The sequence below is a fragment of the Labrus mixtus genome, chromosome 4, assembly GCF_963584025.1.
Source record: "Labrus mixtus chromosome 4, fLabMix1.1, whole genome shotgun sequence".
Classification (NCBI taxonomy): Eukaryota; Metazoa; Chordata; class Actinopteri; order Labriformes; family Labridae; genus Labrus; species Labrus mixtus.
The window spans coordinates 19,153,239-19,180,492 of NC_083615.1; the positions used below are offsets into that span (position 1 = coordinate 19,153,239).

Here is a 27,254-nt window from a genome sequence, read left to right on the forward strand (position 1 = left end):
GGCGTTTACATGCCGCAGTATCCCGTTTTCTATCTTGGTAGCAAAGTCGGTTTTCTCAAAATCAGGACGAGGGCTTATATTTGTGAAATCAGGATATGATGTTCACATGCACAGACACAAAACAGGGTGCTTAATAAACCTCATCAAAACCAGAATACTCAAGTCCATCTGAAGGCACTCATTGACACTGATGTATGAGATCTGTGAATGAACACAGAAGGTCACACAGGGCAATGGCTCAGTGGTAGAGTTAGTCGTCTCTCATCAGGAAGGTCGATCCCCAGCTCCTGCAGCCACATGTCCAATCTGTCCTTGGGCAAGACACTTAACCCCAAGTTGCTCCTGCTGTGTTGTCTGCGGGGTATAAATGTGTGTATGAATTGGATTAGATAATACTGAAGCAGGGCTCGACATTATAACTCGCCCGCTGGCCCAGACCAATGATTGACAGTGTCTTATCATTTATTTGTGGCCTGGAGTGTTGAGGTTGTTAATCATAATGATGAAGTCGATCTTTGTGTCAGTGGTAGGACAGCATACAGACTCAGGGTAACCAAGAGGAAAACCCGGAGACTTAACAGCAGCACTGGTTTCTGTCTGTGAAAGGAGATGCAGGATTATAAAGCTGTTTCTCCTGCACAGATCACTGAGAAATGTAAACAACGTGGTGAACCACAAAAAGGCACGAGTTGTCTGAGGTTTTTCATGTGACTGTTTTAAACCAATCTCAGAGGGCGTTAGTGCACACAAATATCCTGTGAAAATACTTCAGTGTCTCAGATTGATCTTATTGTCATTTTGTGCTGCCACAGCAGACTTCCTCACTTAGTTTGGTGCTGGGAAATTGTAGACGCACTCTGACCGTGCTGTCAAGAGGACGTCAGACTACAGACGTTTTCACACAGGCACTCCTGACGATTTCTAGATAATTGAAAAAGGACTACGCCGGATACTCTCCTGATCTGGCTGTTTACACATGCACCTCACAGCGGGAGGCTATCCCTGTCAGATGGGAGGGGGGGTCACCTATGTAAGATGTGACAAAAAAAAGTTCCGACACTTGCAGGAAACTCCTGAGTTTACGTCATGTCTTGCCTCCCCCCACCCGCCATCATCTGTCAGGGATTGTTTCCTCTGTGTGGGTGAAAACCCAGATCAGGAGGATTTCAGGAGCAGTCCTCTTGAAATGATCAAGGCTCAGGGTAATTTAACCTTTTGCTAAACAGTGCTGGTTGTGGATTTTTTTCCCCGTGGAATATTAAGGCGATCGGGTAATGATGAATCAGGGAAGGACAGGTTGTGATTATGGACCCGATATGTAAGTCAACATGGACATCGGCATCATTAAGCCTCTGTGTCTTTACACTCTGAAACACCTCTATTTCCAAAGGTCAAAGGTGTTGCAGTTTTTTAACCTGTTTCCTCTAAAGCTCTGCAGCTGGTCTGAGCGGGAGCAAGTCTTTTACCATTTTGAGTCTGGTTTTCTCTTTGGTTACATGAGTACTTAAAGGTGTAGTAAACAATCTTTTGTTTGTTATCATGCATTTTAAAAATCACAAATTAATGGACACTGTGGTTCAGCGGATGGGTGTGTTGTGTTGATCTCCAGCTCCTGCAGTCTGTACGTGGAAGAGTCAAAAGGAAGGACATTGAAGCATAGCTGTTGACGGTAACCTGCATCGATTAGTTAGTTCCTGGTGTTTCTTCTACAAAATGCAGAAGGATTGAGCCCTCAATAAGAAGTTTACTTTGAGTGAATTGAACATTTCCAGCTGTGGACAGGTGCAGTTACTCTGTGCCGCGCAGACCGGTGTGTTGTGAGATGGTCGGGTTGACTTCAGGCCCGCTGAGCTGTGCCGCCCTGCTGGAGGACACAGACAGGAAGCTGAATTGAACCAATCTGTCTGCTCCTCCTGGGGAGCCAGTCTTACAGGAAAAGAGCACCGCTGAGCTACATGACCCTTCGTCACCCTGATCAGCCCACCTGCTTGCTCAGCGCTCTGCCACACACAGCCTGCAGGTCCCTCTGCGGATCTCTGCAGTGATGAATGACTCTGAGAGATTCAGAGGAGTTACCTGAGTCGATGAAAACATCAGCAGCTCTGCTGTCGACCTGCAGAGTCAGGAGGGATTAGAGAGGTGTCTGTTGAGCAGCACATACATATATCTACTTCTATACTGTCAAACAGAGGTCAGTGTTTCCTCCATCTGCAGAAAAATACACATAGGTCATTCTGTAATTTTAAACCTCAGTCTTAATCTTCATATTATTCAAACTGAATGATGTAAGTTTGGATCGCTCCAGTAGATTTTCAGCCATGAAGCTTTTATCATAGACATGTTTTGGGTCAAATGCAAAGTGAGTCCACAAAAAAAACTGTATGTCACTGACGGGCTCAGACTGTTATTCTAAGTGACATTTCAAGCCGTGATTTTTACACCTCTGACGTTTGGCCTTCAGTCTGAATGTTGCAGAGGCGTAATGGGGCGACATAGTGACCCCCCTCTGTACTGTCTTCCCAGGTAGTAACAGAGGCGTTACAAAGGAGAGACGGGATCAGCTGAGCCGGACTCTGTTTCTTCGTCCACTAGGGGTGTAACATAGCACATAAATATTTCGGTTCGGTACGGTTCTCAGTTTTGAAGCTTCAGTTCGGTACATTTTCGGTACAGCAAAGGGACCTGATGCAACACTTTTTTTTTTTTCTTTATTAGGAACATTTAGAATTTCCCTTTTACACATTGGGCTAAGTGCAGCATCGACAGTTCAGACTTGTACACCTGCTCAGGTTACTTTTTAATAACATTTTATATTAAACATTGTAAAAAAAATTAATAAACTTATGCTGCATCCTTCAACCAAAACAGTCTCCAATAAATAAAAGACATGAAATAAAGCATTTTAGAATTAAATGAAGTAATTAATATAGTCTATATGTAAAAATATTTATTTTTAATTACAGTGACCTTTTTAGTTTATGAAGCCAACAGTTTTTTGAATGCCCTTTGAGCACATAATAAACCTAATCACATCTGGGACAGTATAGTTTCATCACAGAACTATTAATATTTCCCTCTGTCGATATAAGAACTTCAATGGCATTTGTTATGGCTTTGGCCCGTTCAGAATTATTAGCAAAAGGCTGTCTTTTTTTTCCTAGTTGCAGTGATGTTTACGTTTGTGTGGTGCCTTTTCAAGTGCTTTAATAAGTTGGACGTGTTGCCTGCGACGTACCCGATGTCCGCTGAACGACGGCACACTACTCTCGTCTTGTCAACGTCTCTTTGTCCATTATTGTGGGAATGGGTAGGGAGGGTGTTCATTCTATCATGCTGCAGGTTGTGCTCCCACACAGACGTGCCCCCCCCCACTCCCCTTTTGCAATGCAGTGCTGCTGGAGTGGGATCATCGCTGAAAATGAAAACGAAACTTAAGAGTAAGTCTGTAGAAAGAACTCCATCCCGGTTATATGCAACTGTCCAAACCGACAGGACTCGAGGAACTAGTAATCTGCACAGTTTATGTTTGAACTTTTTTACAAGTTGCTAACTAAAAGCTGTGTCCCATACCAGCGGCCGCAGCCTTCCTCCACCCTGAGGTGTGCTTCTGCTTTATGGTCCGTGTGGGAACACAGATTAAAGCCTTTTTGTTCCGCGCGGACTCGAATCGGTCCGCAAGCCCTGTACCGAAACGGTACGTGTACCTTTACACCCCTATCGTCCACTACTTCTGTTTTAATCTTTTTTACGTCACGGCTTTCCTCTGGAGATCTCCTGCCCCCCCCCTCCCATCTGAGAGGGATTGTCTCCAGCTGTGAGGTGCGTGTGTAAATGAGGTGCAGGTCAGGAGAATATCTGGATCAGTCCTCTTCAAATTATCTAAATATTTTCATGAGTTCATAAGTGAAAACATCTATAGAGTAACAAAGCTGACACACCTCCATATACAGCTCTGTTTGATTTGTTTCTATATCAGTCATGTTGTGTTGACGCCTCTGTTACAGCAGAACTTCTTACAGAGATAAAGCAGTGAGACAGAACACAGTGGGCGTCCTCTCTGTTGTTAGTCGTGTGGTTTGTGGTCTCCTGCAGACTCTTTGATAATTAGTGTTTGTGTTTCCTCTGTGACATGTGGGAGGAAGCTGGAGATAAAGGCCGGGGCGGTGCAGCTCTCCGCCTGTTAACTGCAGCTCGGCTGCTGCACCTCCTGACCACTGGGTGAACTCCGCCTCAGAGGGTGCTAAGAGATAAAGACGAGCCGGGTAGGGTTGAGGAGTGCTGCATGTAGAGCTGCTGCAGGAGAGGATAGAGGCTGTGTTTTAATCCTCCACAGTCTCACTGCTGCAAAAATACACTCGTTTAGAATCCATGACATCACTTCTAGACACAGCAAAGGTTTTGTATTCGTCTCACACACCAGAAAAAGAAAATACACAGAACTGACAACATGATAGGCAGGATTAAACATGTGCAGCTGTGCATGTGCATTACGTAACGATACAAAGTGGACACTGCAGTTTAAACCATTACAATAGATTAGAACAATTAAATTAATTGTCGACGCTTTTCCCAAGCCAACATCCTGAGTTCTTGCTGGTTCCAGCCTCCTACACATGACAATTTGCTTAATATGGAAAAGGAAGTTGTTCTGCAAATTAATTTGGACTGAATATGCCAGATTGATGTTGATATCGAGCAACACCAACTGTCAAAAGCTGACAAAGAGCTCTCTCATAATTGAGAAATCACAATTAAGAAGCAACCACCCTCACGTTCAGAGAGGCACCACCCTGAATCAGCCTCCACAGGTCTGATTTACCTGCAGCTGAAGTTTGAATTCCCTTCCTCCTCACTTAGCAGTTGATTTCAGAGCAGTTTGCTGTTGGAGCTCGGCAGTGTGCTGAGAGCAGAGCAGCTGACGGAGCTATACACCCACTGGGTAATCAATAAGATGGAGAGTCCTCTGTAATGTCAGGAGGAGAGAGAGAGAGTGTGATGGATGCAGGCTGAACACACTGCTGAGACAAGCAGACTGCTCGAGTCCTGACAGAGACAGTCAGAGAGGAACAAAGCTGCAGAGGCTCAGGTTTCTTTGACTGTTTGACGCCTTAGGGTTAGGGTTCTCACCTGTAGGGGTGACGGAGTTACTTTCTTAGCGTTCATGCAGAGTTTAAGTTTCAGAGTGTGATTTGCTCTGCAGGTTTAAAGTCAATCATAACTGACCTCCAAGAACAGAGAATCCAACATGAAGAAAGCTGTCATCTTAGCTCTGAAGCAACTTCTATGTCTGTCTCACTAACGGCACACGATGCGAGTGAGCGTCGGAAACAAAATTGGCCTGATTCTATCATTTCCTATTGGAGTGTCCTAACTAACCCTGAGCGATGCAGTATGAAGCGACGTGCAATTTTTACCTCGATGCCCCGTTACTGTATTCCTCTCTGTTGCTCTCGTAGACAGACGAGGAACGTCGCGGCTCTATAAGGCACTGACACTCTCTTTTCCCACGCAGCTGAGTTGCTGCAAGGCTCCTATAGTTGTAAAGAAGAAACGATCTTACCGTTAAAGATCCAAGTGAATCGGTACGTGGAGGACTGGATCGGTAAAAACTTACTACAAACCGGTCAGCAGCCCGGTTTCAGAGTTATGAACCGGTTCACTGAGGCTTTGCTTCCTGTCTTGTATACTAGTGTCTGCCCGTCTGTACGCTGTGCAGAAAAGTGATATACTGAAATACAGCGACAGAATGAAGAATCTCACCTGTTGAGTTGGAAAAATGAAACCTGTGTAGGATGCTAACATTAGCATCAGCAGAGCTGATTATCAAACACTAGTCATATCATCTACAGTACAGCCTGATGGATGGTTAAGGTGTGGCACTGGGAGCTAACGGTGTCGTTGGGAGGGACGGCTTTGTGACACGTTTAATTCATCTAAGTCTACTTACAAGAAAAAGAAATACAGCGTTTTCCCAAGAGCGTACTAGAAATGTTTGAGAGCGAGTGTCGTGTCAGCCTGTAAGATCCATTCAGGTTTGAATCCGCCGAGGTGTACGTCATCATGTTTTTAGGCGTGACTCTGTTAAGGCTGACTCTACGTAGAGAAAGCCATGCTAACGGTTAGATGAGTTGTTTTGGACCCTGCAGCTGTTTGTGTGACAGAAGATCCAGACCGAGAGGACGAAACACTGAGACAGAGACACGCTTTGCTGCTCTGGTTTCTCTTTTCACGCACACACTGAAGGCCGCAGGCGTCTGACAGCTCATTGTGCTGCTGCTGGAGTCTGTGGGCTGCTGTTTTCATGCCTGTCGAGGACTCACTTTACAACACATCAGTGTGAAATCTGTGCTTTGGGATAGACGGTCAGTTTAAGGAGGGTATGATTAGACATGTTCAACCTGCAAGTGTAGATAAAATGAGTTACAGTATGTCGTTGAGACTCACATGCATGATTTTTACTCTACTGTTCTCCTGTTTATCACACATCCATCTGTGTGCGCTGAAACAGGATGTGGGTGTTTCCACTTGTGGCACTGACAGCTGCGGGTCAGAGCGCACATCTGAAGGATTTCTGTTTTTGTCTCAAGTTAAACTGAGTCCTCGGATTGAAAGATGTCCTCCTTATGTGGAAGCTCAGGTTGGATGCTTTGACTTGAACTTCCTGTAGCCTGCAGGTCTCTTCAGTAAACAGATGCAGGTTGGAGCCTCTGGTGAGCATCACAGATACTCTCTGATGCTGCAGTCTGTCAATGACTTTGTCTGAAAGCTGCAGAAATGTGAACGTGATTCAAAAGATGACAAAGCAGCTGGCTGGTTGTTTCCTTTACTTGATTCTGTCTGAGCCTGATGTCACTGTAGATATAAGGGCTGATGCGGTGTTTGAGAATCAGCTGATTGACTGTCATTTACTTTACACAAAGAAAGAAAACTCATTAGCTCCAGAAACATCAGCTTACAAATGAAGGTGCATCCCTGTTGTTCTCCTGTTGCCTCTGCAGATAATAATCCATCCACATATTGAAGCAGGCCTACACGATGAGACCAATACTTGATGTGGATCACATTGTTCAGTAGTGTTAAAAATAGAGATGCACCAATACCACTTTTTTGCAAACCAAGTACAAGTACTTACATTTGGGTACTCACCGATACCGAGTACCGCTACGAGTACTTAATAATGCCACTGAATTTCTCTTAATCACTTTGAAAGTAAGTTTTATTTAAATCAGATATGATTCCTTACTTTTTGACTTTACAACTGAAAAACATTAACATTCCTGTTGCTGACATTATAACAGTTTTTAGAAACAAACATGGCACTGCCAGACATTTCCTTTTTATGTAACCTGTAACATACTCAGTGGATCTCTGTAACACAAAACAAAAGAACACTCATATGCAAGTGCTGACTGTGTGGATTAAGTCTTTGTCTGAAAAGTAAGAGGCAAGTCTTTTTCTGATGAAAAGCAGTTTCTCTGCATTATCAGCAATGAGCCTGTTTCTGCTCTCATCTACAATATTTGACACCGAGCTAAAAAATCTTTCGCTTTCCACACTACTGCATGGTGTTGAAAGGTATCTCCTTGACATTTGGGCAAGAGTAGGAAACCGCACTTTGTTAACCCCCCAGTACTGCAATGGGCTGTCTTCACGAGAAGTTGTAGTCTCTCCTAGGTATGTCTCTAACTGAATAGCAGCACCCACTGGAGCACTGCTCAGAGATGTTGATGCTTGCTCATCTGCAATCTCGTCAAAAATGCTGTCCAGACTGCTGTTGGCCTGGGCTTTTCGTAACTTTCTGGCAGGGGGTTCCCCTATGTCCTCCTGCTTACTGGCCTCTCCTCCAGTCAGCTTCTGCAGCTCCAGCATCACCATCTCTTTGGCCTCAGAAGCAGCGTCAGTGTTTGAGAAAAAACTATCCTTGTACCTAAAATGGAGGCATAACTTAGTTTTTAAGATGATAAAAGAAAAATAGGCCCACACAGACAGACAGATACACACAGATACACAGACAGGCAGACACAGTTACACAGACAGACACACTGACAAGCAGGCACACAGGAATAAAGACAGGGACTTTACCTCGGATGGAGTACAGTAGCAATTCAGTAGAGTGGGTTTTTTTCAGCATCCATGAAGCGCCTGTTGACGGCTGCAGCCAAGGTTGCTTTCATCGTTTTGATGCCCTGATCCGCGTCTGTTTCTTTGGTAAAAAGTCTCTGAAGCACGGTCACAGCAGGAATTACATCTGATGCTAAAGCATCGGAAGAGCTCACTTTTCGGGTTAACTCCTCAAACCGCGCGCGGGTTGTCTCTCGACAGTTTCTCTCGCTTCTCCAGCGTTTGCTGCAAAGTTGGCTGTAGCTGTGTCCCGCTGCTAGCTTTAACAAACTCCGTGAACTCTGCGGCGTGCTGGTTCTTAAGATGTTTAATCAAATTACTCGTATTAAAGGAGCAAATTTTCACCCCTCCCCTTGACAATTTTGCAGTGCAAAGTTTGCAGTCTGCTCTTCTTTTGTCGTCATCGTTTACGCTGAAATATCTCCACACCGCTGACATCTCGCTTCTCTCCGCCTACCCACTCAACTGAAAAGAGGCGCACGCCCGCCGTAAAGTGGTATCGGTGCCGTTGTATCCGCGTAGTTTTACAAATACAAATGAGTACTTAAAGGCGGCATCGGACCAATGCCGAATACTGGTATCGGGTCATCCCTAATTAAAAATATGAGGAGAGAAAAATAAACAATTATTAAAGAGTAGTGGTGTGCGATATACCAATCTTAGATCGTGAAGGATTTGGACATGTTGACCGTAGAACCGGGCTAATGTGTTTATTCTATCATGCTGGAGTTTATGCTCCTACACAGACGTGTCTCCCCCTTCGCTATTCTGCTCCGCAGCGGTGAAAACGAAACTGAAGAGTTAGTCCGCAAGAACAACTCCATCCCGGTTATATAGCCTAGGCTACAACTGTTGTGATATTTTTCCAAACCGACACGGCTTGGGCAACAGTTGACTTATCTGCATAGTTTGCACAGTTAAGGTTTTAATCTCGGATAGCGACACAACGAACCGTTTTAACAAGCACGAGAGACTTTCACAGACAGAGCGGAGCTCAGACAGACAGAGGGAGGCAATCATATCAGCGAGGTCCGGACCTCGGCAGTCATTTTTCTTAACAGTGGTCTACAATCACTTATTTCTATACATTGATTTCCATGCATTCTGCTTGAAGTGTTTTCAATCAATCAACGATGTCCCGCCCCCTCTATGAATGAAACTCTTCTTTCAGTAAAACTTACTTTGATCATTTGTCACATAATGAACTCATTCTGTATTGTGTTTGCCTTACCTTGCAAATTAGTCTTTAAGACCAGTATGAAAAAAATCGTGGTAAAATCCTGATTGTGATTTTGCCATAAAAAAATCGTGATATGATATTTTTTCCATATCACCCACCTCTAGGTGTGAGGATACACACGGGTCGAGATGATACATGATACATGATATTTGGTTCAAGACAAACGTTTCAGAGTGCTGAAGTCCTTATTGCAGCGGCCGTGGGTTTGAATCTGACCTCTGCCCTTTGCTCTATGTCATCCCCACTCTCTCTCCTCCTAACATTTCCTCTCTCTTCAGCTGAGAATTCTAAACCCATGTTATCTCGAGACGCTTTACAAAAGAGCAGGTAAAAGACTTCAGAAGAATGGGATAATGCAGGAAGGATTTCTCCTCTGTGTTCCTCACGTTCCTGTGGTCCACACTTCCTTGTCGCTGAGGTGGAGGTCGGAGCAGGTTGTTTATGAATGAGGGTGGAGGTAACTTCAACATCAGCCTCTGCCATGATAACCTCTGCTCTGCGTCTATGTACTGATATCACAAGACAGTTTTCACCTCCATGAGAAATATTATCTCGTGCTACTCGTCACACTTAGCAATAAGTCTCAGTTTCTATGTGTGCTGTCAGCTGAATTGAAATGAGTAATTTAACAACCAATTTATTGCAACTGATTATGTAACCCTAGGTGTAATTACTGGGTGTGTGTGGATCTCTGTGGATAACACAGCTGCTGGGAACTATTAATGATCAGCAGACTGACACCCAAAATACAGCACATCATATAAAAACCAGAGTGAACATGTGGACTGGTGGAAGGGTGGGACTCTCTCCTCTTCAGACTGATCCAATCTGTCTGCAGATCTTATCTGAACCCATGTTTACACAGACACATCTCATACTGAGGTCTAAAGAGACAAAGTAAACACATTTCTCATATCAGGGTTGACTTGTTCAGGATGTTGTTCTGATGGAGTCTGAACAGATTTACAGGCTTTAAATGTCACCTTTGGGGTGTCAGTACAGTTTCAGAGATGATCTGTGAAAGGAGCAGAAAGCTTCTTATTTAATACCAGAGGAGGTGTTATCAATGTGTCTACTATTTAATCTAAAAATGCTGGAAAGCTATATTAAAGGTAGGCCTTCAAACTGGGACCTGGTACTGGACCTAGCTAGATAAACCAGCTGAGAGAGAGAAAGGGGTTTGTGATCGGTCCTCAGACTTATCTTGGAGGGGGAGTGTCTGTCTGTGGCTTCATATGTACCTGACAGACAGGAACACTATATCTATCAATCATTCCTTTAGTCTGCCACAGCAGGAATAACTACATTTCCCATAATGCTGAAGTATTCCCTCGATGCTAAACTCCTGCAGATGTTCTCCAGCTTTCTTTTCTTTGAGTCTATAATATTTTTGGAGTTGACAGAAACTTGAAGTGTGTAAAATCCTCCTCTTCTTCTTTCCTTTCTTTTCTCGTAGATGATTTAACCACATGCAGACATTTACGGAGTATAAAACCCCAGAGGAGGTATTTAGTATTTATAGACTGTTGTCATTTCTTCTTCAGCTGTTTATTATGTTCTCTCGTCGTGCTCTGCACACTGTAAACCTGCACGGAGTCTTTGGCAGACGCGCTGTGTGCAGGTAACAGCCAGCAGACTTCATGTGGTGACGCAGTGTAAACACCCTGCAGGCAGCTGGAGGAGAGAAAGTGTTCAGTGGATTATAAGATTCACAGCCAACTGAAAACAAAAAAGTTACAGGTGGTTTAAGGCGGACTGCAGGGTGAGATGAGGCCAGTTTCAGGAGAGCAGGGTCTGTGATTAGTCCTTCTACAGAAGGTCCAGTAACAGGCGTAGCGGCCATTGGTCACTTCTAGTCAACTATTCAGAAGGGTGCAGTTCACTTCACTGGCCCTCTTTCCAACCAGCCAATCATGTAGAAGATCGTTCTGGTCCTTGCTCGATGTCTGATCAGAGCGGGGATAGCGGGGCCGTCATTATTTTGAAGCTCATCATCCAGACAAAATAGTGAAAGGGGGAATCTATCTCAAATATAAAACTAAAGCAACTCTGTCAGTCATTCAGCAGCTGTTGTCAAGAGACTGTCATAGAAACATTTTGCACGTACAGCGCTTTCATTCTAAGTGCACAGGCACTTCATCTGAACGCACAGCCAGTGCTTCTCTGCCCCACACAGGGCCTTAGCTCTACCGTTGGAGGAAAACGAGAAGGTGATTTTTCAGAAGAGAATACACTAAATAAGTAGAGCGGTTTTGAAGCTAGCTAGTTTAATAGTTTTTTTTTTTTTTAATTTAAAATAGTTTTATTTTGTAACCTTGAAAACTAATATTGTGACAGTGAGGAGGTTTGTGGATACTCCTGTTGTCACGGTGATGTTCAGACTCACTCATCCTGCAGACTCACCAAACAAACAGACGTCTGAGTGATGGTCAGGTTCTTCCTGCAGAGACGGGTTTCACAGCAGCCCTCATTTCAATGTGGTGATGTATTTTTAGAGTGCAGAGACGTTACAGTGTTGGTGAGAGTGTATGTCTGTTCCTAAAGTACAGTTGTTTTGGTGATTATAGTCGTTGCACATCTACAAGTGAATGTTCCAGGACAGTCGCTTTGTCAACATGATGTGAAGCCACATTTTTTATACAAAAACATGATGGTAAATCTGTCCTCATTTATTTATCTTACACTCTGCTCTGAGAACTGGTAGATTGTTCAATAGCATTGAAACTGAAACTTCACATTTTGTAGATTGAAGTCGTTGAAGTTTGCCTACTCGCTCATGGCGATTGACTGGAAACGTACCGCACATCTGCTGAAAGCCTCAGTTTTTTAAAGGAACTGCATATTGCCAGTTTAAGCGACAATCGAGGCGATACCTTTTTTCTGTCTGTGTGAACAAACAGCTAACATGTAACAGAAGGTTAACCAATGTCAGCTGATGATGTCATTGTCATATAAACCCTCCTGCTGTCAGTGATGTTCAGGCTCACCAAACAGGAACGCCCCTGAAGTCAGAACTCCAGCTCAGAAACTCAGAGCAACTTCAGTAGCCTGAGCTGAATTTCAACATGGCTGCTCTGTGCATGAACAGTAAAGTCTAAGCTGTACGTTATAGGTTTATTAACAACTTAGTCTTGTTTTTGTCTGATTCAATCAATCACAGTGACAGTATTATAGTTCTGTCTGTGGACATGTTGTCATGTTGATTTGGTCACAAAAAGTGTCACGCAGTCTCCGTTCGACCCGTGTATTACAGTATAGTCTACGAGTCTGTATTTCCTTATTTGACAGAAATCTGTGCATTTCCTGTTATTTCTGACCATTTTATAAATAATATTATCATTATGCTTAAGTTACTGAAACCCCAATTCAATCTGGTAAATATTTTTTTTTATTGCAACAGTGAAACAGGAGGAGAGGGATTTTGAGGGAGAGGGGTGTAAAGAGATTGAGAGAGGGGAGGTCACATCCTCAGTGCATTTCTTCCTCTTCCTATGATGGATGCTCTTTTGGTTTCAAATTGTGTTTTCGTTTTACATACACATTTGTTTAAGCACATTTATTTGAGTTAAGGTATTTTGTCAAATAATCACAGATTTAAGTCACAGATGATTTGGATCATTTAATCAGTTCAGGAAATTAAGTAGTAAATAATAAAAATATATTTGCTGGCTATAACGCAGCGTTGTTTGACAGTCTGTGTGAAGTTCACAGACTACAGCTGGCTGACGTTACGATCGTTAAGTTATTGATTCTTGATAAAAGCAGACACCGTGGAAGTGAACGGAGAAAAGTTGAACATGCGTTCCCGTTACATACGGATCAACCGTGTTCCGTTGCACTACAAGTAAACAGGTGCGCACGGTGGTTGGCGTTCCGGTGTGTGTGTGCGTTGCAGCCATATATGTTGGTGTGTCTCGTCTCGGCGTGCCCCCGCGATGACCCGTCTGCAGATGAGCAGGGACAAGTAGCCGCAGCTAGCCTACGTCATACGCAGTTTAGTATAGTTTTAACATGACTGTTGGGATAAATATTAACCGCCATGAAGTGCATTGCTCTTTGAAATTAACTCGCCAAACGGAAAATCAACCCGCATTTAGCGCTTGTGGGCTGATTTCAGAGCACTGGTTTGACTCCTGATACTTGAGAAGATGGAACAGGAGACGGCCCTCCTTGCTTTGGATTAAAGACTAAAACAATATTTAAAAGTCTCGTTCAATAGTCTTTAGTTTCGGTATCTGCCTGATAATCTCAAAGATCTCTTAATTGTCTCATTTGATTCTTTTAAATGAGTCGGCCAAATAAAGCAGAGAAATTAAAACATTTTAGGACCAGTTAATTCAGATCCAGTTATTCTCTGAGCCGGTCTCCTAACAGTCCACACAGAGATGTAACCGCCTCCTCCTCCTCACCCCGCAGCTCTGACAGCCTGTTAATAACTGAGCGAGGACTCGACCTGACTCCGACTTGTAGTTTATAACCCTTCACTGTCAGAAGATGCTGGCTGGCTGGCTCGTCTGTGTTGAGTTGTGGAAACGGCCGAGCCAAGTCTCCATCAGACCGAGCGTGATTGTTTGTCCTGCTGGATGGGTCTGCAGGTCAGAGCGACCAGGCTCGTCTCCAAGCAAAGTCTCTCCGGCTTGTAATGAGGTGTGGCTTCAGAGAACTGATCTGAGAACAGCTCTGATCAGTTGGTAGTGCTGTGTGTGTGTGTGTGCATGTCTGACTGTGTGTGTATGTGGAGCTCCTGCTGTGCTGTTCTTCCGCAACACCAAAACACAATGTGAATTCAGACTGGGATATTACGCCGTCAAGGGATCAATGAGTGTACAAAGACATGATGACGGCTGAAAAGGGCTGGTTTTGAGTCATTGAGAGTGCAGGCTGTTAACTAACCCCCGACCCCACCCCCAGCCGTCTCTGCCAACAGCTGTATTGTCAGAGGAGGTCAGAGGTCGCACAGCTCCTTTTCATATGATAAGAGGCCTGAAGGAGGAAGTGTCTGATCACTCATGCTGGGAAACAATTTCCCGATGACCGACCATGATCCTCGTCAACACGGCCTTTGTGTCAGAGCAATAAATTAAATGAGCAATAAAATAATTTTTTGTACTGGTTTTGTTGAGCTGTTTGTTTTCGATGATACTAAAGTCCACGTTCTGTAATAATAACGGCGGGGAGAAATGAAAAATGAAACACTGTAGTTTAAACAGAGGAGTTAAAGGTAATCATTCTGCTTTTGTTAGTGTCTCCAAATGTTGATCATGTAGACGCAGCATCACCAAATCATTCCTCACATTTTCTACAGCAGCAATCAGAGAAGACAAACTCGCTGAGATAAATATTAAACTAAGATAAAAATGTAAAAAATAAGATGCTGATTGGTTACAGCGATGTCGGGATCACTTCCTCATGGAAGTAACTTTTATGAGTGTCTGTATCCTGTTGCTGTTTTCTGTCAGTCTAACTCTCTCCTCTCTTCAGGAGGAGATGTGGGGAGCAGGGAGGAGGCGCGGGGTCCTGCCCTGAGGAGGCGTCCTGTGGCTGGGAGGAGTGCGGCCCTCCTGTGGCCCTCCTGCGGCGCTCCGGGACGATCCTACTAAGATGTCCCTCAGCAGCGGCCCTGCAGGCGGGAAAGGTGTGGACTCCAACGCGGTGGACACGTACGACAGCGGCGATGAGTGGGATATCGGTGTTGGCAATCTGATCATTGACCTGGACGCAGACTTGGAGAAGGATAAACTAGAGATGTCGAGCAGCAAGGAGGGAGGGGGCATGGCGGCCCCCCCCAGCGCTGTGGCTGCTTTACCTGACAATATAAAGTTTGTTAGTCCTGTAGCTGCCACACAGGGCAAAGAGAGCAAATCTAAATCCAAACGTAGTAAAAACTCTAAAGAGAGCGTGAAGGCCCCAGTCTCAGACGGAGCCAAGAAGGAGGTTCAGAGTCGGGCCCCTGGGGACCTGCCCCCCCAGAGCCCCAACTCTACTCCCACTAAGGGAACGGACAAGTCCAGTAAACCCTCCCGAAACCTCCCAGCAGTGAAAAAGGACAAAGACGGAGTATCTGGGAAAACTAAGAAGGAGAAAATGGAGGTGGGGGTCACAGGAGTGGTCAACACTGAGAAGGAGGCCGTGGCCCCCATCCTGCCACTGGGGGCCCCTCGCAGCGGCCCCTTCGAGGGCCAACAAAACCCTGAGTTGGCTGCCGCTGAGCAGCTCGGGAATATGGCACTGGACTCGGCAGGGATTGGCCAGCCTGTTGCTATGACAACAGAGCAGGAGGAGGTGGATAACGGTGAATGCAGAAATCTGAAGAAGGTGGTCAGTGTGAAGGTAAGAGCAAAATGACGTTATTTATGTTTGTTCATCATGTGACTGTGGCTGCTGTGGGCCTGGCTGAAGAGAACACACGCCTCCTATCTCTCTGTTTAATGATGCTTTTTAAATAATGACTTTCTTTCATTTATTCTGTTTTTTATGTTTTTGCTCACAAAGCAAAACTGTACGGGTGTTTCATCCAACAGTAATTGATGTTCAAAGACATTTCTGGTTAAGAGAGGAAAAAATAAGACGCGGTTGCCTGAATTGAGGCGTCATTAAATCTGGGCTGATCTCCTCTAATCCAAACCTAACAGATCTGTCTTGAAGGGGAACCCGATTGATTTAATTATGCACTTAAGTTGAGCGAAACGACAAACGTGATAAAAACACTTGCAGTAGACGATGACATACCTCAGATATTCACCACAGTGTATCCACAGAAGTGGAGGTAGCCTTTGTAACATCACCAGTGTTTCCCCTACCATTATATTAGGGGGGCGCCCCCCCTTAATTTTTTTGCCTTTATTGTAGAGATAGGATAGTGGATACAGTCGGAAATCAGGGAAAGAAGTCATTTAAGGATATCTTTCCGATAGAACACGACAGCTGTCATTAAAACCTTTCGTTTTGTATTTTTGTGGTTGCTGTCTTGGTTTTTGGAGCCAGAAGTGACCACATTTGAATGAGAGGTTGGAGCTGGAGATGTTAGCAAATATTTACGTTTCATTTCCAGATTTTATTTTTGCCTCCGGTTTTTCACAATATCAGATTTGTAAACCTTTTTGTGGCACAATTCAGAAGACAAAAACTTACATGAGGGTGTCTCGTCCCCCTGCAGAGAGCAGCCCACTGCTCTGGTGGACAGACAAAGGGGTCGTTACAAACCTGCAACTCTACAAGCTGGCTCGAAAATATTTGTGTGTGCTATGAACATATGTGCACTCTGAACAGATGTTCTGGTTAGCAGGTTTTTTTAAGTAGATTAAGGCAGCACTTTCAAATACACGAGGTTAGATTCTCTGCACGAGGTTCGAGACTGGCCCAATGGCTGGGCCCCTGAAAGACCTGGTGAATGGGCGCTAAATCAACATACACAGTGGATCAGTAGGGTTAGCGCTACCATCCTTGCTGACATTAGCTCCCTCTGGGCCTGCTTATATTGGAAACTTTACAAAAACAAGAGTCTCACATCATTTTAAGAAGATGTTGAAACAGGTGACTTTTTACTGAAGCAACTATAAATAAAAGGTGCCTTTTTAAAGCTTTCCCCTTTTTCCCCTCTTATGGGTGGCCTTGGCCAGATCCACTGTAAATCCATAGTTTTTATCTTAAGGCTACTTGTTGATGCTATCATTTGAAATATCGCTGGTTGTATTATCTTAAAACGAGTGTTTTGAAAAGTAGAACCTTGGTTTGAAATGCCACTTACCGTAAAATCCGGTGTATAAGACACACTTTTAATACCTATTTTTTCGTCTTAAAGGTTGGCTGCTTCTTATACACCGGTGCGAGCAATATACCAGTACAAAATACTGAAACAAGCGCCATCATTACAGCGGTGCAGCAGGCCCTATCACTACGACCTGATGTGATTAAAAACCCATCCCCATCCCCGTGTATTGAAAGCTGAGTGCACACTGTGCTGGGAAAGATGGTGACACAGACCAGGCTGGCTGCGCAACTTTTTTTCACATCTTTTCTCCCTCACAAGGGCATAATCATGCATTTACAGAAACAGTGGTATATTGTTCTGACATTGTGGAGTGCTCTTTTGATTGAAAGAGTCCTATATTAAAGTTAAAGAGTGACCAGCGGAGTCGGGCAGCTCGACTCGCAAGCTAGGAGTCTGTGCCTCACAACTTTCCCTGCAGCAGGCTGAGAGCTCAACTACCATACTGTAGCTAGTAGGAGAGCAAACTCCCGAACGTGTAAAAAGACGGGACTTTAAGAGCGACACAGCTGCACAGAAACTGCACGTTGTTGACATCGCTGAACACAATATAAATCGTCACACAGAGAGAAAAAAAAGTTTAAACTGTTTTCCTAAGAGACCTTCAAAACAGGGTGCGTCTTATATCCCGGTGCGATTTATATTCCGGATTTTACGGTAGTTTATTTCAGGGTTAAACTCTGCAGTTGTTGAGATGCACAGTGTTACTTGGTGCGGCTCAGTTTTTAGTTTCCTTCCAGCAAAAGATTTGACACCTTTTTATATTAACCATCCAGATTAAGCAGCCAGACATTACAGGCTGGTGGCATGAACAGAGTGTATTGGTCTTTCAGTCAAGTATTTCCTTTAAATAAGAAATCAAATGTATTTAATGATTTGGTTTCTAGGAGTGAAAGCAGTAGATTAAAAACATCTGCTAATGCTGTCGCTCAGTGTTCAGCTCGTATCTCCTCTACAGCTGCAGTTCAGTCCAGCTTTCTTCTCCTTCTTCTTATAAATTTAGCTCAGCGTTGAGATCTGCTGCCTGCCAAACGTCCTGCTGGCCTGCAGCGATCATCCGCTCAGAGCTGTCTGTTATCCAGCTCTCTGCAGGTTTGCTGCCAAGTTCCAGCACTTGTGCTCCGTTTCCTGCTTCCAGCTGGCCGACCTCCTGCGTCCGTCACACTCACTTCACTGCTGTCACCTCTGAGCTCTCAGTTAAAGCAGACGCGACCCAACCGCCTGCTGTTGTTAGAGATCACTGACCTCTTAATGGCTCAGCCCCTAAAACCTTTAAACTGTTTTCTATCTCATTGGAATAAATCTGCTTTAGCTGTGATGGAAAATCCCCCATGTCTTTCTGTGTGTGTTACATGATCAGTCTGTGATACTGAACACACTGCATGCTTTACTCTCCATAAAGCATCAGTGGAAATCTGAGCAGTATGATAAAGCTGTTTCTCTCTCTGTGAATGATGGTGTTTTAAAGGAAGAATGTGCGACATGTTCCACATAAATATATCAGAAATCAAGTCTATCCTGTGACTCTCTCTGAGTCATGACGGTCTACAATGAGTGAGAAGCTCGAGTCCCGCTGGCTGTGTTGTTGTCAGAGCTGTGTTTACATGGATGGGACGGCCGGCTCCTCCCCTTGAGTATAAAAGCTGTTTTAGTGAAGAACTAGAGAGAAGAACATACTCACTGATTATTTGGATGTTAGTAAGAGTTTTTAGATCATGTTGATTCTGTGTCAATTTACATGCAGTGTGAAGCTACAGGTTAACTAAAGAGCGCTAACATTAGCATGCTAACACAACAATGCAGGACACAGGTGATAGCAGCTCGAGTCGAGGACAATTTTGTCTGCCGGTTTCACTAAACTCCTTCGAGCGAACACAAGGTGGAGGGGGGTTGGAGGTGTGTCTCTGGAGAAGAGCGGAGGCTTCAGTATGGAGGAGGTGTGGCCAAACAGCAGTTTGTTTTGATTTCATGCTGGTGCTCAAGGGCGACATCTACTGGAGCTCCACATACACAGTCATCTACTGTGCTACAGCCAGCCTCTGGCCTCTGTTTGATGTTCAGTTATTTTGCATTTAAAAATGAAAGTTGTGAGGCTTTTCTATTGAATGTTTTATCCTTTTATACTGTCTTATCCTGACTCGCTGTTTGAATTCAACCCGGCTATCCAAGTGTCTGATATTCCTGCTAGCTAAAAATAGCAGCATCCTAGAAACAAGCTGTTTACAGAGTGATCTAATCTAACCCAGTTTCTGTTTTTAGATAATGCTGCGGGAGTCCATCCCTCCAGCTGGTCCTGGAACGTTTTAATCTGACCCGCTCTTTAGTTCAGCGTCTTTAAGCCTCACAGAGCAGTGTTTCCCCTACCATTATATTAGGGGGGGCCGTAAGAACCATCAGAAAATAAAGTTGTCGGCTTAGTTGACTTCGGACTTCCCTGGGCATGTCTCTCTGCCGTTACTCAGGGGATACGCTGTTAGCATGCTGCATTCAGGGGTGCTCAGACAATGTGAGATGTATTCAGGTGCGCTCAGAAACAGGAGTTGCAGGAACAACTCGCAGGACGCCCCCCCAGAGCTCTAAACCTAAGGGAAACACTGCAGAGTAAACCTTTCCACCTTTACGACCAGCTCCTTCAGGGTTAAACTTACTTGATTTGGATTTAACTAGCGGTTTAATTAAAACTTAACGGGTTGTCAATCGAATCATGTCTATGCAGACTTTGACTTGATGTTAAAACAGCTGTGTTCTCAAGAATCAATGGGCTGTCAATGTAGGATGAACTGTTTTGGTTGATTCAGCAGCACATGGTAGGCTTTAAAAGTTAAATATGTTTTTGATAATAAGTTCAGATTCCGACAGTTTCGGGTCCAACAGGCTGCTGACTGATTGAAACGAGATTTAGGTGGAAAGTAAGAGTTTTCCGATTGGATGTTTAATATGTCAATCAAGGGCTAAACGAGGGCTGTGCTATAACGTCCATACCGTACAGTAGAGGTATTTATCTTCACGATCGGTTCATCTGTGCACCTCATTCATAAATTAAATAAATAAAAAATCGTGTTTTAATTCCCATAATTGTCCTGAAATCACAACGACCTCTGTGCCTGTAGATGTCGCTGTTTCGGCATGTAGGCTAGCTCCCTGAGTCTCTTATCTGCCGTGAGCAAGAGAGAGAGCCGTGCTGGTGTTAATGTGAATCTGGACTAAAGTACCCATTTTTGACACTAGGTGTCAAAATGGTGTAAAAGCTTTTACCTTTAATATTCAGTCATGAAAACAAATGACACATTTCCTTAGTGCTTAGTTAAATAACAAGTACACTTAAATATAAATTGTAGATCCACTTAAAAGTGGTATAATCAGCCTGGCTGTAATAGGCACAAGTTTAACAAAAATGAATTCTATAAAAACGAATTCAAAACATCTAATTTCCACATAAAAGTGGTGTAAACAGTTTCACTTGAATAACAAGTTAGAGAAAACATGAATTCTTCAAAAAATAGTCCAAAAATTACAATTCCTATTATAGCATCCTTAAGTCAATAAAAAAACATCTGTAGAAGTATTACAATAAAACCTGAACATCAAAATATAAGGCACTCTTAACAAAACTATTTCTTAAAGTGCATTTGGAGCTACAGTGTTCTTTAATCTATTCACTGTCACTTCAAAATGAAATGAAGGTTCTGGTTTAAGAAAACCAGCATCTCTACCCTGTTGGCAGAGAGGCGGTTCCTCTTCTCATCAATGATGTTGGAGACAGCACTAAAGAGTCTCTCACTGTCCACACTGGTGCATGGGGCACAGAGAAACCTAACTGCAATAGCAGCCAGTGAGGGAAATCGTGCAGCGTTTGCCCTGATCGGGGGATGGTTTGCTCTGTGAGGTTGGGAGCTGGGAGGTTGTGGTCTGCAGCATAGACACTCAGGGCACACTTTTGGTCCAGGAGACTCTTTATCATATATAGAGTGCTATTCCATCTTACTTGCACATCTTGCTGAAGGCGCCTGACTGGTATAGTCATAGTATTCTGGATATCTTCCAGTCGTGAGTAGGCCTGTGGTGAGTGCTTGAAATGACCAACTATCTTTCTTGCATTAGCAAGTAAGTCTGTGATGCTGGGCTGTGACAGCAGACCCTCATGTACAGCCAGCTGAAGTGAGTGAGCAGTGCAGCCTACGCTCGGTACCCCCATATCATCATTGCCTTTTTCATATTCCTTGTCACGCAAAATTACATGTACTTGTTAATTGTTTTTTTCCCACTTATTCAGCATCTCTTCGATAGCCTGTTTTACATCTGCTGTATGAGACCTGTGAAACTGGTGTCCATGCAACACTGCACGCTTAAGCTCGAAAGTGGAGGAAGTTAACCAGTGGGCAGTGAGGCTCAGCAATGACATGGGACAAATGTCAGAGCTCCAAATGTCTGTCGTGAAGCTAACAACAGTCATATCATGTTTTAAATCCCCTAGTATGTTGTCACAAACTTTGTTGTACAGCTCCGGTAAAGCAGTGTCAGAAAGTGACGAGACGGCAGGGCATAGCATGGATTCAAAAGCGCCAAAAGACGATTAAAACCTGCAATCTCTACCACGGAGATGGGCTGATTGTCCAAAGCAATGAATTCAACCACCTTCTCTGTAATCCTTTTGGCCTTTTCGCTCCCTCAAGGATATTTATCCTTCGTTTTAAAGTCCAGAGTTTGTTGCTTCGGTGCAGCAGCATTTTGCTCTGTTGCATTAGCGAACTCGCTATATTCCGTAGCATGTTTGGTTTTTAAATGTCTTATCAAATTGGTGGTATTAAACGCAGCTCTAGTGCTACCACCTCGCGAAACGATGGTATTGCAGATGTTGCAAGTGGCTGTTTGACTTGTTTCACTCTCTATTTTAAAATACTTCCACACTGACATTTTAGCCACGGTGTTGATACATGTGTGGTGTTGATACTACTACGTCACTCGCGCGTTTGCGGCCTGCCGCAAATTGTGCTCAGTTTACGTCAGCTGGCATAAACGATCAGGGTGAGCTGATCGGCCTCAAATTCCCGATCACCGATCAGTTAATAAATGCCCAAATCGGCTCTGATCCAATACATGAGATCGGGATCGGGACATCCCTAGCATGAATAGGTTGATCATTGAGAGGTCGGCCTGATTTTATTGGAATATAAAACAATCTGTTCAGGATGTTGACTTGGAGTTTAACTCGTTTCTTATATCAATATAAAACAGGCTGTTTCAGGGGGATTAAAAAAAAGCTGTTTACTGCATCTCTAAACAGGCTGAGGGATTCTGAATGTCTTTAATGGTATGTGTTTTCTCTCTGTGAACAATAATTGAGGCGAGGCGTTGAATCATCTTAATTTGAAACAGGCCAAACTGCTGGTTTTAATCTGGAGATATAAACTCTCAGTGTACAGCGCTCGACACTGCGAGTTTATCTCGACAGAGGAGACGGAATGAGACGACACCTGGAGGCCCAGAGCTCAGAGAGAAACACAGAGGGAAGCCTGTGGAAAAGAAGTGAAGAGTTCTCTTCCTGTGAAACAGTTTAAAAACAGACCAGACAGCTTTCACAGACTGAGGCGGGAAAGGGATCTTTACGGGACACTTAACGTTTGACATCACAGCGTCAGGGTTTGTTTGACAGGACACGTCGTCAGCTATCATTACCTTTTCACTGTGGATGAACTCGTCTATCTGATCAGTGTATGTCAACCTCTTGTCTTTTTTAAGCTTGCCAAAAATGGCATTTTTTAAAGCCCTGTGCATTTGGCTTGGAGAAGCCAACGTAGCATGGAGGAAGCTACCAACAAGAGCTGAACAGTTTGGATGTATTTGAAGGGTGATACGCCAACAAATTCTATAAATATTCTTTATTTCTGTTAAGCTAATGTTTGGAGTGATAGGTGGTAGCATGATGTGTTTAAACAAACAAAGAAGACAGATGTAACTAAAGAAAGCAGGAAACTTTGTCTGCTTCTCAGTAATAGTTTGAAACATTTATGGAACCACGGTTCAGTTTGACATCAAGTCAATATTTAACTGTGCACGCTCTGTCTGAATGTACGAGAACATTGATCAGCAGAGTTAATGGAGGTAACAGTGATGAGCTTCATCACAGATACCTGGAGCTGTGGCAGTACAAAACAGTGCAATGCTAACGGCCTAAAGCTAAAAACTTTTCACAGAGCACACACCAGCGACATGATTACTGCCTTTCTAATACGCACCCCTAAATAATGTCTGGAGAATTTCAGGATTACTGCCCCTATAATCCTCCTGATGTGTTTGTTCACACATGCACCTCACAGCAGGAGACTATCCCTGTGGGACTTAAAGTTGTATCAGAGCATCTCTTATAAGCGACCGTCAGAAAGCGTCTGCGTCCTGTGAATTCTTCTCTGTGAAGACGTGGCTGCTGCTTTAGCTAACTCTCCTCCTGCAGCATAGAGCAGAGCACACTCTCTCTCCTGGGGCTTTCTGGGAAACAGGAGCAGGAGGCTGTGCATTCGTTGAGAAAGTAAATGGAAGTGAAATATCTGGAGAAGCTAACGCGCCTTTGACCCCTCTGCTCTGCGGCCTGATGTTCCTGGAAGTGAGTTAAACAGAAAAGGTCACGTGAATCCTACGACAGCTGTACTCATGTTTTCCTCAGCGTGAGGGGACAAGCACTCAGAGAAAAACTGAAAGTATATGAAACTGTTTAAGTTGAGGACACCTCACTGATTTGGAAGCTTTTGTTTCTCCCACATTGTTAAATTTGGGTTTGAATTAGTCTTGAATTCCATTCGTCTTCTCTCAGACGTCACACTCGTTCTCGGAGTTTGACTCCTGGCCGTCCTCCAAGCAGAGTTCCCTCCCGGTCTCTCTTCCTCCCCCTCCGTTCCAGATATGAATTCATCGTCTCGGCATCTCCTGGAGAAATGGATCCTAACCTGTTGTTCCTTTCAAACAGTCCTCAGAGTGTGTGTCTGCAGTGAGGCCTGTGTGAGTGGAGGAGGGAAAGTGATCCTTCAGGAGTTTCCTAAAGTCTCTGAGGATCACGTTGTTGTTTTGGAAGGTCCTTCACAAAGTTGGTTGGTGGTTTGATGGTCTTGAGAAGTTTCAAGGGTTCTTATCACCATCTGAAAGCCTTTATCACTGTTAAGGCCCTGACATACCAAGCATACCAAGAACTAGTGGCGACGAAGGCCGCCTGTGGCGTCGCTTCACTTGGCCAAGAAGTTGCACTAGAACACACCGCAAAGACTACAGCCGACGGCCAACCACCACGTACAATCTGCTCATGCGTGACAGGAAATAACTCCCCATGCCAGCAGGCGGCGGTAGCTCATTGTTATGATACAAGAAGACCATTTTCACACTGCTGTCGGTCACCACGTTGTCAGCTCTCAACATAAGAAGCGATGAGCAGCTCTATCACCACCAGCCTTCGTCCTCCTTGCTGGCTAATGTTAGTGGTGGGCGATATAACGATATTAGATCGTGAAGGATTTTAACGTGCTGACGATCTGCCAAAGCAGGGAGATCGTAGAACCGGGCTCATGTGTTTATTCTATCATGCTGCAGTTTATGCTCCGACACAGACGCGTCTCCCCCTCTTTTGCTCCGCAGCGTTGAAAACAAAAACGAAAATTAAAAGTAGCCTAAAGTCCGCAAAACAACTCCATCCCGGTTATATGCAACTGTTATGATATTTTTCCAAACCGACACGCTGTGAGCAACAGTGGTTGTAATGCAACAGAGCAGGAAGCGGAGGATCCTGTGTGCAGTCCTTAGTTTGCAAAGGTCTGACGCACAGCATCAGCAATGTGCTTGGCGCTGATGCCAAATATGTCAAAAAGCTCTTGGGGCTTCCCGCTGCATAGTTTGCACAGTTAAGTTTACATCTCGGATAGCGAAACCGTTTAACAAGCCGGAGAGACGTTAACAGTCTGCAGAAAGACAGACAGAGCAGAGCTCAGACAGTCAGTGATGAGAGATATAACCCCAGTGTTTAAAATGTTGCTGTCGCTGTTTTCTGCTCTCTCTCAGTTTTTAAAAGTTACTATCAAGCTTCTCCACCCGAAGCTCACCTGTTGTGATAACCAAATTTATAGGGATTACACTAAACGACGTTACACGTTGTGTGCAGCAGGCAGCTGAGAGTGAGTAACCATGGTGACTGTCTGTCTGTCAATCAACAATGTCCCCCCCTCTAACCCCCCTCTATGAATTAAACTCTTCTGTCAGTAAAACTTACTTTGATCATGTGTTGCAGAATGAACACACTCTGTATTATGTTTGATTATATATAAACTAAACTAAAGTTAGTCCAATGATGTTATAAATCATCCAATGATGTTAAAAATGCTGCAGAGCCTGTATGAAGCTACAGCTGTATGAATTCTGCAGAGCTGAATAGAACAGAAACACTTGAAGTCTACATGTTTTTAAATGAATGCATCACTGCGTGAAAATGTTCCTGATGAACATAAAAAGAGGACACATAACTAAATCATAATTTCAAAGTGGTGAGGAAAACCTTCAAATTGTGCATAAATATTGATCAAATTGAAGGAAAGACATTTCTGTTGCTAAAGATGTTCTGGGTGAGAGACCTCCAGACCTCCTACAAAGATGTTTTTCAAATAGATTAAACTTGTCTGCACAGTTTCTGTGCATTTAAAAACATTATACAGGGAAATAAGTTTGGTTGAACTGGTCAGTGACTTGCAAAATAGTCTAAAGATCAGTATGAAAAAAATCGGGATTAAATTGTGATTGGGATTTTGCCAAAAAAAAAAATCGTGATATGATATTTTTCCCATATCGCCCACCTCTAGTTAACGTCCAAACGCCTGTGCTAAATGTGGTTACTCATTGCTCCTACAAACAACTTTTATCTCCACTTTATAGATCTAAGTATTGACAAACCGCTCTGCTACTATAAGATGCTATCTGTTCACTGTGCTCGTTTACATCCAGGTAGTAGAGCAGGACCATTAACCAGAGCTGCAGACAGTCTATGGCCGTCATTGTGGGCCAAAGTATTTAGAAATTTATTTAGCAGACTTGAAATCCTGGTGCCAACTAGAGAGGGGTTCCATTAGGTGCATCACAGTATATCACGGCTCAATTCGATTTGGATTCGATTCAGAATCTGTTTTCAGATGGCTTCATGATTCAAAGTCTATGTTTTAATTATTCCATACTTAAGGATCTACTCCAGTCATCTGTGAGAATGGCTGAATTTCTTGCTGTTCCATTTGGCATTCTACTGAGTTAAAGATTTAGTGCTTAACAGGGAGTGACTGATTAGCTAAAAAAAATAGTTATGAATATATTTAAAATCTCAGAAGATAAGAGTCTTGGTTTTAACAAAAATCACCCGACTTCAAGGAGGAATTGTCGAGGGCGCTCGAAGAGAAAAGTCCAGCTAAAGTGCAAAAAACTGTGTCAGTTGTATGTGATGGTATATCATTGATTTTACCAGATGAAACACGGCACAAAAGACTTTTGTGCTGAAGAGTTTGATTCATTATGTTTGGTGACCTGGCGCTCTGTGTTTCTCTACCTTTTGTCCTCTGCCAGTCACGTCTGCTTGATGGAGCTCAACTAAAAGTTAAAGTCTCTCCTGAACATATTTCATTCAGACAGTTTAGGACCTCTGGCCCTGCAACTTGGATGTTTCCTATTATCTGAAATTATTCCAGCCTTTCTTAGTCCTGATGGCGTGCATCGCAGGACGTGTGTCCTGGCATGATCCGGGAAACGTGACAATGTTTTTAGTGGTCTGAGAAATGAACAGACCTTGTTTCTATCAGTTAAAGTGCTCCTGAGTTGTGAACAAACCTCCGCTCTCTGCAAACAAAGGGAGAGTCTCTGATGATCACAGTCAGGAATCACTCTCTCTCTGAGCAAGCGAGTGACCTTGAGAGGAATGTGGCTTGTTGTTGTAATGAATACCTCTCTCTGAATGGAGAGGAGGGGGAGGAGCGCTGGGGAAGTCGGTGTTTCCCAGAGCTGTTTGTGTGTGTTTTGTTAAAACTCTGCAGCCAATAGAGGCGGTGTAAAACAGACCCCTCCCCCCTCCACAGGGGGTTTCCCAGCATTCTGGGCAGCCATGTTTTTAGTTTT

At 43.8% G+C, this 27,254-nt stretch overlaps 1 protein-coding gene across 1 annotated transcript in view; it reads left to right on the forward strand.

Moving 5' to 3' along the window:
• The window catches only part of znf609a (zinc finger protein 609a), a 36,969-nt gene that overhangs the window by 2,376 nt on the left and 7,339 nt on the right, over positions 1–27,254 (forward strand). Inside the window, exon 2 of the mRNA XM_061037050.1 lies at positions 14,843–15,691. Within this exon, the coding sequence (XP_060893033.1) occupies positions 14,963–15,691 (729 nt within the window). The 5' untranslated portion in view covers positions 14,843–14,962. The remainder of the gene's footprint in view (positions 1–14,842; positions 15,692–27,254) is intronic.